At 50.6% G+C, this 10,652-nt stretch overlaps 2 protein-coding genes across 6 annotated transcripts in view; both read right to left on the bottom strand.

Annotated features, from left to right (window-relative positions):
- Window positions 1-487: 487 nt before the first annotated feature.
- On the bottom strand, window positions 488-9,278 carry FXYD7 (FXYD domain containing ion transport regulator 7). 5 transcript variants are annotated; one of them, XM_039850044.1, is made up of 6 exons: window positions 9,090-9,278; window positions 4,619-4,648; window positions 2,957-3,031; window positions 2,783-2,816; window positions 2,574-2,614; window positions 488-678 (listed from the first exon to the last, which is right to left on the bottom strand). In XM_039850044.1, the coding sequence occupies exons 1-6, from the start codon at window positions 9,118-9,120 to the stop codon at window positions 656-658; spliced, it is 234 nt and encodes a 77-aa protein (XP_039705978.1). In that variant the 5' UTR covers window positions 9,121-9,278; the 3' UTR covers window positions 488-655. The 5 variants fall into 5 exon arrangements, with proteins under 5 accessions (XP_039705978.1, XP_039705977.1, XP_039705975.1 ...); XM_039850043.1 differs by having other exon boundaries at window positions 2,774-2,816; XM_039850041.1 differs by lacking the exon at window positions 488-678 and having other exon boundaries at window positions 2,144-2,614.
- Window positions 9,279-9,405: 127 nt separating this feature from the next.
- LOC120592411 (FXYD domain-containing ion transport regulator 3) overlaps window positions 9,406-10,652 on the bottom strand; it is a 22,743-nt gene continuing 21,496 nt past the window's right edge. The window contains exons 7-9 of the mRNA XM_039850046.1: window positions 9,881-9,930; window positions 9,640-9,691; window positions 9,406-9,525 (exon numbers count right to left, since the gene is read on the bottom strand). Coding sequence (XP_039705980.1) covers window positions 9,669-9,691; window positions 9,881-9,930 — 73 coding nt within the window. The 3' untranslated portion in view covers window positions 9,406-9,525; window positions 9,640-9,668. The remainder of the gene's footprint in view (window positions 9,526-9,639; window positions 9,692-9,880; window positions 9,931-10,652) is intronic.

Genomic DNA, 10,652 nt, shown 5'->3' on the forward strand with positions numbered 1-10,652 from the left:
TAGAGTGAAACAAACATCTTAGTTAGAGTGAACTCCTTAGTGGGAAAAGAGAAAGAGTCACAGTAGATCTCAGGGAAGAAAGAAAGAGGTAACAATGAGGAAAAGAGAAACATCGAGGGCTCAAGAGAGAGGAGGAGAATATTACTGGGGAGGGAAGGATGATGAGGAACGATTCTAGGGACGTGAGAGCACGTTTGGATTTTGCCTCCCCATTTTAATCCCCTGAATGAGAACACAGACAGAACAGGGAAAAAGCAAATGCACATTTGTAAAGCTCCAAGACACAAGCACCCGAGGTGCAGGGGAGGAAGAGATGCTTTGGAGAGGGAAGAGGTGCAGGGGGCGGTACTGGGCTCTCTGCTTGAGGGGCTGGGGGTCCAGCTCCCAGCAGACTCCAGGAGCTGGAGGAGCCTGAGTCCCTGGATCTAGGCTGCAGTGGACTCTTTGAGAGATGATGAGGACTCTTTAGAATTACGTGAGCCCAAGGCCTGGGGAGGGGCAGCGGGGTGCAGCGGCTCCAGCCTCGGGGTGGGTGGGGCGGCTCATTCGGGGGAGCGGTCCCCAGCGATGCAAAGCTGGGGTCCCCACCGCCTCCACCCGGTCCTCAGGCTCCCACACTCGGGCAGGCACAGCAGTGGGAGTGCCAGTGCTGATTTTATACACCACCACCTCCAGGGGCTGGAGAGAGAGAGACAGGGAAGAGAGAAGAGAGGAGGGATGAAGAGAACTTAAGCCTGGGTCAGCGACTAGAGGGGTGGAAGCAACACCTTTTCCACAGCCAGTGAGCCCTCCATCCCCACCATGGAATACAGACTCCCAGGGACGACCACTCTTGAGTTGTCTTGCCTCCCCACTTCCTAATGTCTGGTCCATATAGGGATACCTGTTACTTTTGTCCTTCTTCATAAGACACTCTCATGGAGGGGAACATACCTGGGAGGAGACTGAGACCCCTGACCCAGCTTGAGCTTTTCCGGGGCATCCTCTTGCCAGAAAGGGAGTCTCCATCCCTCTCCGATGCCCCCAACCTCCTTCCAGACACACACACACCCCATGCCCATACTCAGCCTCCTCAACATTAAGACGCAACAGGAATTCCCGTTTCCCAGCCACTTGGGACTATCACTCAAATGGAGTGGGTCAAAATCTTATACATAGTCTTTCTTAGACCATGCCCCAGGTGCCAGGTCCACCCACCCCAATCATCCACAAAGTGCACTCTTAATGTTTTCTGGTTTTGTTTTTGTTAAGGCTTCAATCTAATTGTGTTTGCTTAGCTTTATGAAAAAAATACAAGGCAGGAAATACATCATGTTCGACACATTCCTCTCATCAGAAGGCTGAGCAGTTACCCTAGTATACCACATCCTTTGCTTCTCTCATCCACACTGGTTGGGTATGGCGGCTGAAGATGAGCATCGAGGTACTGTGTGGCTTCCCTTTACCCAGAGAAACTTCAGCCTCAGTTTTCCACCAAGACTTACATGCCAATTCTCTGCTGCATCTTTAAGGTACAAGCTCACAGATCTTTTAAGTCTCATTAAAAGAAGATGGAACGAAATGCATGAAATTCCACACCAAATCTCCCCAAATACTGAGTACCCTAAGGTCCATTTTTTTAGTTAGAAGAACTTTATAAGAGGCAGAGAGATTCCCATCTGATTTTTTTAAAAGTCCCTGGAAAGGACACAGTTCCACTAAAAACAGGTCAAGATATTTTTACATAATTAAAATTAACACCCTCGAGGAGTCAAAATCTTTCATCTACATGCTTATCCCTCTCCTACATCCTACATCTCCATCTTCCTTTACGCTTTCTATCCACCTGCACCCACTCTTCCTCTCCTACATTCCATCTTCCTCCTCCACTCTCCACCCCTCTAACACCTCCATCCCTCATCCTCATCCCCTTCTACACTTCCCCCAACAGCCATCATCCTCGTTGCTTTTCATCCCTCTTATATTTTCCATCTTTCTGTCCTCATACTCCTTACATTCTCATATTCTCTTTTCCAACATGGATTTAAAAAATCTGTATTCTATATATCTCTCCTTTCATTATTTTGATATAATTGTTCAGAAGCTCTTCCTCCTCCTCCTTCCTCCTCCTTCTCCCTCCTCCTCCTCCTCCTTCCTTCCTTCCTTCTTTTTGCTTTGTCATTTCAACCTAGATCTTTCAAACTGGACAATAAAGTCTGGAAAACACTTTATCTTCCTGCTTCTCTAAACTGAATTCTGTCTTCATTCTGACTGCAGAAGTCCTTTTTCCACGTAGGGCAACTCTCTTCCCAGGCTTATGGCTTTCTCTTCTGGGGAATTCATTCATCCTTTACAGGCTTGTGTACTTGTTTCTGGGAGGCTTAGTGGACTCTAGGACATTTCACATCCCACTGACTCTCCACGGTTTACCATTTTTGATCTGTGGATCCTCAGCTCCTACTGAATTTCCCATGTCCATTCACTGGGTTGGTGGCCTCATTCTTAGGGACATCCAGTGCAGCAACCATTCTAATGACTCCTCTTTCTGCTCCCACCTGTCCTGCTCCCAGAACCACACCATTTCTCACCCTTACCTGAGGAGGGAAGCTCCGACTTACAGGATTTGCATGTCGGGCTGTGGAAGCAAAGATGAGAGAGAAAAGCATAAAGAGGCTCAATAGCCACAGGCTTTACGGGAAACACATGGCAGGCCAGGGGCCCTTCTGTTGCAGAAGCACCCCCAGGTCCCAGGCTGCTCCCTCCCACTCCCCTCTTTCCCCCACTGCTGCCAGACCTCTCAGACCTGGAGTCTGCCTTCCTGCATTTCACCTTCTTGCCTGTTAGGGGAGAGAGAACAAGGAGGCAGGACATAAGGCTCTGCTCTGGTCAGAAGCCAGCAGGGGAGCTGTAGGTACCTGGGGACCCCCAGGAGGCCCTCGTTGAGGGGTTGTGGAGCCCAGGAAAGAGTTATACTTACTGATGATGATGAGGATACCCAGCAGGAACAATATGGTAGCCAGAGTCATGCCCACAGTCTGCACAGTGTCATAGTCTGGGGAAGATAATGGGGGACATCAAGGTGGTGGTGGCATCTCAGCCCCAGCCCCCAGCCTGGCTTCAGATTACCCACTCAGGGGCCCAGAAGTCAGGAACACCGCAGGCCATGCTGGAGGCTTCCCCAGCGGGTTAGTGTGAGCACTGAGAGCTTGCCTCCCCTTGTCCTCTCTCCCCCATTTCCCTCCTTTGACATCGTTGTAGCCTCCTTTTCCCTGGTCCCGTCCACCATTGTCACCCATTTGGACTATTGCAGCAAGCAACCTTCTCCTTGGTATCCCCACCCCCAGCCACAGGGATCCTGTTAACACACGAGTCAGATCAGGGTCCTCCTCAGCTCACAGACCCCTCCTCACTCTCCATTTTCATTGCACTCCAAGTAAAAGCCAAAGTCCTCACCACGGCCCACAAGGCCCTGTATGATCGAGTCCCTGTTTTTTCTCAGACTTTATCTAACTCTACTTTTTCTCAATTTCCTAACTCCAGGCGCACTGGTCGCCCTGCTATTCCTGGAGCATATCAGGCATGGTCCTGCCTCAGGGCCTTTGTACTTACTCTTCCTTCTAAATGAAAGCTCTTCCCTCCCTTGTCGACTTTGGGGCTTTACTCAAATGTCAGTAAAACTTTCTCCGGTTCTCCTGTTTAGAATTTCCCATCCTCTCCTCAATGCTTTCCAATCTCATTCTTTATTTTCCTTCATAAGAATTATTCTTGTTTAATATACCACAGTAAACATTTGTTGAAATATTAATTTATGGAGCATCCACTCTGTACCAGTGGTGGTCCAGGCCTCTGCCCTCAGGGAGTTGACTTTCATATTGTGATCAAGCATTAAACAAAATAAAACAAAAACTGAGTCATGTGATCATGGATAGATGTGGTGTGGCTCCTCTTGCCTGGAAGTCTGGAAGGGCATCTCCTAAAAGAAAAGTCAATATTTGATCTGAGGCCTGAAGAAGGAAAAGGAGCATTAACCAGCTGGGTGGACAGCTAGAGGAAGAGTATTCCTAGCAGAGAGAACAGTAAGTGCAAAGGCCCTGAGGTGGGAAAGCACTTGGCATACTAGAGGAAGAGTATGAGTGAGCAAAGGCAGAGGACGGGAGGGTGTTTAGAGAGGGAACTGGGCCAGGTCTGCTAGACCTGGGGATATGATTTAATAGCATCAGCCAAATAAATTTTTCCCATAATCCTCATGGGTAGGAGCTATTACTATGCTTTATTTACAGAAGGGCTCAGAGAGGCAAAGTTGCTTCCTCAAAATCAAATAGCTAGTGAGTGGATAAGCCAGGATTCAAATCCAGGCAGCCTGACCTCAGAGTTGTTTGCTTCTCTGGTGACCCCAATACACCAGCCAAGAGTCCTGATGAAGCCTGAAGGGGGTCCAGAGAGCATACCTCCCCCACACCCAATCTGATGCTGTCCTCCATGAGCCCAGCTGGTGTGAACTGTATCTCTGTGAACACATGACCAGTGGCCCAGCACGTATCAGCCACAGCTGAAGCCACTTCAGCAGTGACCCATGGGGATCTGCAGCCACCCCTTCATCCAGCCCCAGAGAGCCCTCATCACAGAATCTGCCACTCACCATAGTAAAATGGGTCAGGTTCCTGAGGAACTGTGGGAAAGAAGGCAGAGAAAGAGAAGGAAAACATATTTCAACCCTGGTTTTCTTAATATTTTTGAGGATCCAGATGGAGCCATTGGCCCAGTGATTTTTGTGTAGAAATCAGATAAAGAGACCCCTTGCTCTGGGTGGTATAGCTTCATGGCAGGACACAAGGCTTGAAGAGTGAAGCATAGGATGGATTCCAGCCCCTACTTACTCCATTAGTTGGTACCTTCCCTTTTTCAGTGCACAACCTACCCAACCATACATGGCAATCCTGGTCCTAGTGCCCTGTGGTGGTCTTTTGCAAGCTATGGATTGATTTCCTGAAAACACATACATACTTTCATTTGCATATAGCGCTCGGGGTAAACAGATTCCAATCCCACTGGTGGACTGCTGAGTGTATCAGCTTCCCTCAAAACCTCTTGGTCATCTGAGAGCTCCAAAAGGGAGGCTCTATAGCTACCTCTTATCTGCTCACTTCTGCCACCAAATCCAGCACAGGAAAGCTGTCCTATACTATACCCTATATTATGCTATATATAATGTATCCTATATTACTTATTTCTAAGACACCATTGATTTTAAGATTCATAATTGGTTTTGTATTAGCTTTCCCAGTGTGTGTATTATGTATAAATATGTATGTAACTGTACCACATGAAACATACCCATCTATTAGAAGACTCACTCTGATTTCATAAATGTTAATGTGTGGATAAAGTGTGTGTGTGTGTGTGTGTGTGTGTGTGTGTTTATTTTTCCCCATCTCTTATCTCCCTGTCTCAAACCATATTCCCCTTCAGGAGAGCTCAGATCAAACTTCTCATTCAAGAACCCATCCTGATGGCTCCTGAATTCCTCAGACAGCTCTGAGCACACTCTGCCTTGTCTAGAGCAGAATTTTAGGACACCATGAGGGGACAGGTACCAGGAGTGCCAGGATAATGCCAGGTGTTGTCATTAGTGTTCTTCCACTTCCAGGCTCAGGAAAGGTTGGCTGCCTTGAGGTAAGGACAGAAGGGGCATGTGACTAATTCTGACCAATGAACCGTGAGGGGAAATGTCGTTGTCACTTCTGCTGGAGACTTTAAGTGCTCATACAAGAGCTCCCTTTTGAGTTTGGCCTGGTGACATGAATGTTCAAAATGGTAGCTGTTCTAGTTTTCTTTAGTGAATAGAGACCCCCAGCTGACTTGTGATAAATGAATAATATAAATGAGAAATAAACCTTGGTTGTCAGAAGCCACTGAGATTTTTGGTACTGTTTGTTACCCCAGCATGCTCTAGCCTAAACTGACTGGTACAGGTAGCGCTTTGGCAAGACCGTGAACAGCCCTGATTCACGCAATGTGTAAGTCCACCCTTCTTTCTTCTCTGTCCAGTCTTCAAAGAGAAAGTCTTAAGTAGGTGCTGATGTGTCTTTAACACCCTCCAACTCTTGTTAATCTCCTTCTTTTTCCCAAGAGAACACAGGCGCAGGGCTCAGAGCCTTCATCAGGTAGAATTTTGTCATGTTATTTGGTTTTCTACCTTAGTTATTATCTAACCAGTACTTGATAGCACCGACTCCATGCCAGGCTCTCTTCTAAGCACTTTGCAGATATTAACACATTTAATCTTCACAGTGGCTCTCTGATATAGGTGCTATTTTCATCTTTATTCCACAAAAGAGGGACACTGAGGCCCAGAAAAGTGAAGTCACTTGTTTAAGATCATTTTTATACTTGCCTTCAATTTAAGGCAAAAAAATCCCGATTTTCCATTTACAGTGGTGATATAAAATAAAGCTGATTAAGTTTTCTAAAAGTTAATCCTTTGAAGGGAAAATGTTAAATAAATAGCAGGAAACATTTAGGTAGGGCAAAAATCATGAAGGTGGTACTCAAAAGCATCAAGATGGGGAAACATTATTTTAGAGATATCTGTGCTCTGTATTAGCTTCCCCACCAGATGGGGAGTAAATTTGCTTGACTCATCTCTGCTGTTAATTCCGGCATTTATGAAAGTCTCTCAAAGAAAGTTTCAAGGAAGGAAGGGAGGAAGGAAGGGAAGAAGGAAGGCAGGAAGGAAGGAAGAAAGGAAGGGAGAGAGGGAGGGAGGGAAGAAAGAAGAGACAAGGAGGAAGGAAGAGGGAGGGAGGGAGGAAAGAAAAAAGAAAAGGAAAGATGGAAGGAAGGAAAGAAGAAAGGAAGGAAGGGAGCTGTAGGAGACTGCATCAGAGGTGGTGCAGTTGGATTATCCAGCTTTTGTCTCGTGTATTTTCACACAGCCTCACTACCCAAACCATCAGGAGCCCACTGGGTGTAAGCCTGTCCCAGAATCCTCTTTGGTTCCTCCCTGGGTGCTCCGAGCTCCAGGCAGAAGTTCCTCTTCTGGTCCTTGATGACCCAGCAATCTGGGTCCTCAGGGCAAGGCTGGGCTAAGGGTGGAGCCAGGAGTCAGGAGAAGGAATGTGCACCACTCTAGGCCAGTTGTCAGAAAGACATCAAGAAGGAGGTGGTTGTTATGGCAACCAGGGCATCTTGAGAGGTGAAGAGAGGTGATGGGTCCGGGCACCCTAGGCTGGGTGGGGTCCTGTGGGAGTCTTGGAGGTTGGGCTTCTGAATCCATCGCCAATCTTGACTCCTTCTGCTCCCTTTGTACCTACCATCGTTGCCCCTGCAGGACTGGCTTCTGGCCAAGCCGAGGGTCCTTCTCAGGAATAGGGACCCAGGTCCAGTGGGGCTCCTGCATACCTTGTTCGCTCCCCGCCCCCAATTCTCCCTCCAGCTCTGTGATAGAATGGGCAGAGACTTCACCTTCCTCCCCCTCTCTCCCAACAATCCATTAATTAGTTTCATTAAGCAATTTGCAAGGCACAATGTGCTTTTCCTCCCTCGGGATTTTCCAAGACCTCCATCCCCTCTCATGTTGTGACTGGGGAAAAGGTGGGGCGGTGGGGAGGTTCTGAGGCATCTGTCCTCCCCCTGCTGCCAGCCTGCTGCCATCGATCCTGCTAACCATCTCTGTGAAAAGAAGCGCTGGGCTCCCGCCAGGCCTGCTGGCTCAGCCCTGCCCCCTCTCCCTAAGGTGGCTTCCAGCCTCTGCAGCACCCCCCACCCCTGCCGCCCTGCTTCGAATTCTGCAGATATGGCTCAGTGCAGCAGCCCCCGCCAGCTGGGAAAGGGGGCAGGGAAGGGGAGATTAGAGTGGAGTGGGGTTTCCTTCACCACCAGGGGCTCCTCAGCTCTGCTAGCCTATCGCCCCAGCCCTGCTCTCTGGTGCTAGAAACCCTTCCCCTGCCCCTCACACCCAATTAAAGCATTCTGCCTTTCGCTCCTCTCCAGGAGCAGGCTCAGAAAAGGGGGCTTTTAGGGGAGAGAGAGTGTTTAAGTGGGTGCATAACTAGGTTAATGGGTGTGAAATGTAAATCACTGTGGCTGGATCGGGGTAGGGAGGGGCATCTGTGTGCACCCAAGTGCACCTCCCGGACCTGACAACACCCCTGAATGAGGGCTGGAGAGGAGGGTCCCGCCACCCATTCCTGCCCATGGGGGCTCACTGCAGTGGTTCAGGCCCCACCCTGTGCTGCCCCTCCTCCTATCGCTCAGTCCATCTCTGGCACTTGGGTCAGTCTTTCTCTGTCCCTCTGTGTCTTTCTCTATGCCTTCCTCTCAACAGTTGCCTCAGTCCCTCTCTGTCTCTGTCTCTGTCTCTGGTTTTCTCTCTTTTTCTGCATCTCTGTCTGTTGCTCTCTGCCTCTCCTCTTCACTCTCCCTGAATCTCTCTGAATCTCACATCTCTCTTTTCTTTAGGTCTCTCTTTGTGTCTCTGACTCTGGGTCTCCTGTCTCTCTCGGTCTCTCTCTGCCGCTTTCAGGCTCTCTCAGTCAGTCTCTTTCCATATTCCTTTCCGTCTCTCTCTGTCTTTCTCCACCTCTCTCTCACTTCCTCCAGCGCTCCCTCTCCCTGTCTTTCCCTTTTTCTCCCCCTTCCCACTGAACCTACCTGTCAGGGATATCAGAAAACACCCACCATAGGAGCTAACGCTGGAAAAAAGAAGAATACGGACCCCCTACCCTTACCCACCTCAGGGACCTTGAAATCGGTAAGAACCTCTGCGGCTGCAGACCCAGCCGCTTCTACCCTCGAAGCCCATCTCTTCGCGGCCACAACCACCGCTGTGCAGGACCAGCCACCCGGTTGCCATAGCTACCGGTGCGAGCATCCTTTCTCTCCGGACTGCCGCTCTCCAACCGCCGGTCCAGCACAGGAACGACACCACCGGGAGAGAGTGTCCAAGAGGCCCGGAGGGGCTCCAAGGGGTGCACTCCAGGGGCCTCCGCCTATGCGAGGAACCGACGTCCCCTTCCCCGCTCCCGTCCCTTTCCAGTACTGGAATCTCCCCAGATCCTCTCTCCGAAGCTCTAAGATCCCAGGCCCCCCTTTCCCCAGGCGACGCTCACCCTTTGTGGGGGCCTGGGTCGGGGTCGCCATGCCGGGCCGGAGCAGGGGGTGGCTGGATGCTGAGGCTGTGAAGGCGCGGCTGCAGCAGCTGGAAGCGGGATGGACTGATGTCGGGGGGAGATGGGGGGAGCCCTGGTGTTGGGGGTGCCGTAGCCAATGGGGCCCGGAGAGCCCGCCCCTGTCCAGGCCACCCCCCGCCCCCGCCCCCGCCCACTGCCGACGTCCCCGCCCCTTCCCCAATGATGGGGGCGCCCCCTGCCGGGGCCAAGAGGGCGCCCAGGCTTTCGCGCAGAGGGACCGACATCCACAAAGCGCTGTCGGGAGAGAAAAGCACGTTTTATTGGAAGTCTGTGGGGGCTGGGCTAGGAGAAAGCGCAGTCCGGGTGGCAGTGGGCGCGCAGTGGTATGTGGGAGGAGTCAGGTGCCAGGATAATCCTGTGGGGGTGAAAAGGATGAGAAGCAGGAGAGCCTCCCCCAGCCCTCCCATCTTAGTCCTTCTCCCCCTCCTCCTCTCCCCTCCCTCCCCCAGTCTAGTGGAAGCTGTGAGACCTGGCTGGGTTCCATCACGCCAGGTGTTTCTACCGCCTGCGGGAGGATAGACCTGAGGGGGAACACAGAGAGTTCGGGTATCAGGAGGGGTACCGCGGCTCCTCTCGAGGGGTAGGAGGCAAGGAAACTCCCCGCCCTCCGGTTCGAGATCAAGCCCCTTCACGAGCCCAGAGAGGACCAGTAGAGGGGTTCTTGGAAACAGCCCTCACCCCCAAGCACCAGAAGTTTTCCCCAGACTCACGGCGGATGGAACTGCGGAAAGTTCCCTCCTCTTCATCAGGTTCTCCAGTCCTGAGAATAGAGAAGCAGAGGAATTGGGAACGGAAAAGGAGAGAGATAGCCACTCCCAGGAGTCCCCCAATGCAGCCCTGGTTTCACAGGCCGGTGTGCCCTGAGGCCAAAGTGGGCGAGGAGCAGACTCAGTTCCGCCAGGAAATCAGGCACACCCAGGAGCCCTTTAAGTGTGTGGCAGGAGGCGCTCCCAGCGGGTACCAGTGAGTACTTCCCGGAGTACTGGGGAAGAGACTGGAAGTTGATGGTGGAGGGATGACCAAAGGGACTTGTGGACCAACTGCCTCGAGATAATCTCAGTTTCTAGTTGAGCGATCTTGGGCAAGTGATTTTACCTCCCTGTGCCTCGGTTTCCTCATCTGTAAAATGATGTTAATAACGGCACCTACCTCAGAGACATGGTGTAAATAAGATAATACACAATGCAACAGCTTCTGGCACGTGGGACATCTATAACTGTTTTAACATGGAGAAGGTATTCGTACATTGCCTGGGTTTAAATTTTTATTTAAAGATGAATCAAAGAGCTAGGAACAAGACTCTGAGCTAAACTGGGCCACTGAGTAAGATGATCTCATTTCGCGGCAGCTTTTTTCACAGCACTTATCACACTTTGTGATTTTATATTTGTAGGGCTGTTGGAACCTAAAGCCACCGCCCCCACTAGGCTGGGAGCTCAGCCAGGCACGGAAGGCAGTTAATTTACTGCTTGGTCCCAGGAC

Source organism: Pteropus medius, unplaced genomic scaffold (genome assembly GCF_902729225.1).
Source record: "Pteropus medius unplaced genomic scaffold, Ma_sr-lr_union100, whole genome shotgun sequence".
NCBI classification, from domain to species: domain Eukaryota; kingdom Metazoa; phylum Chordata; class Mammalia; order Chiroptera; family Pteropodidae; genus Pteropus; species Pteropus medius.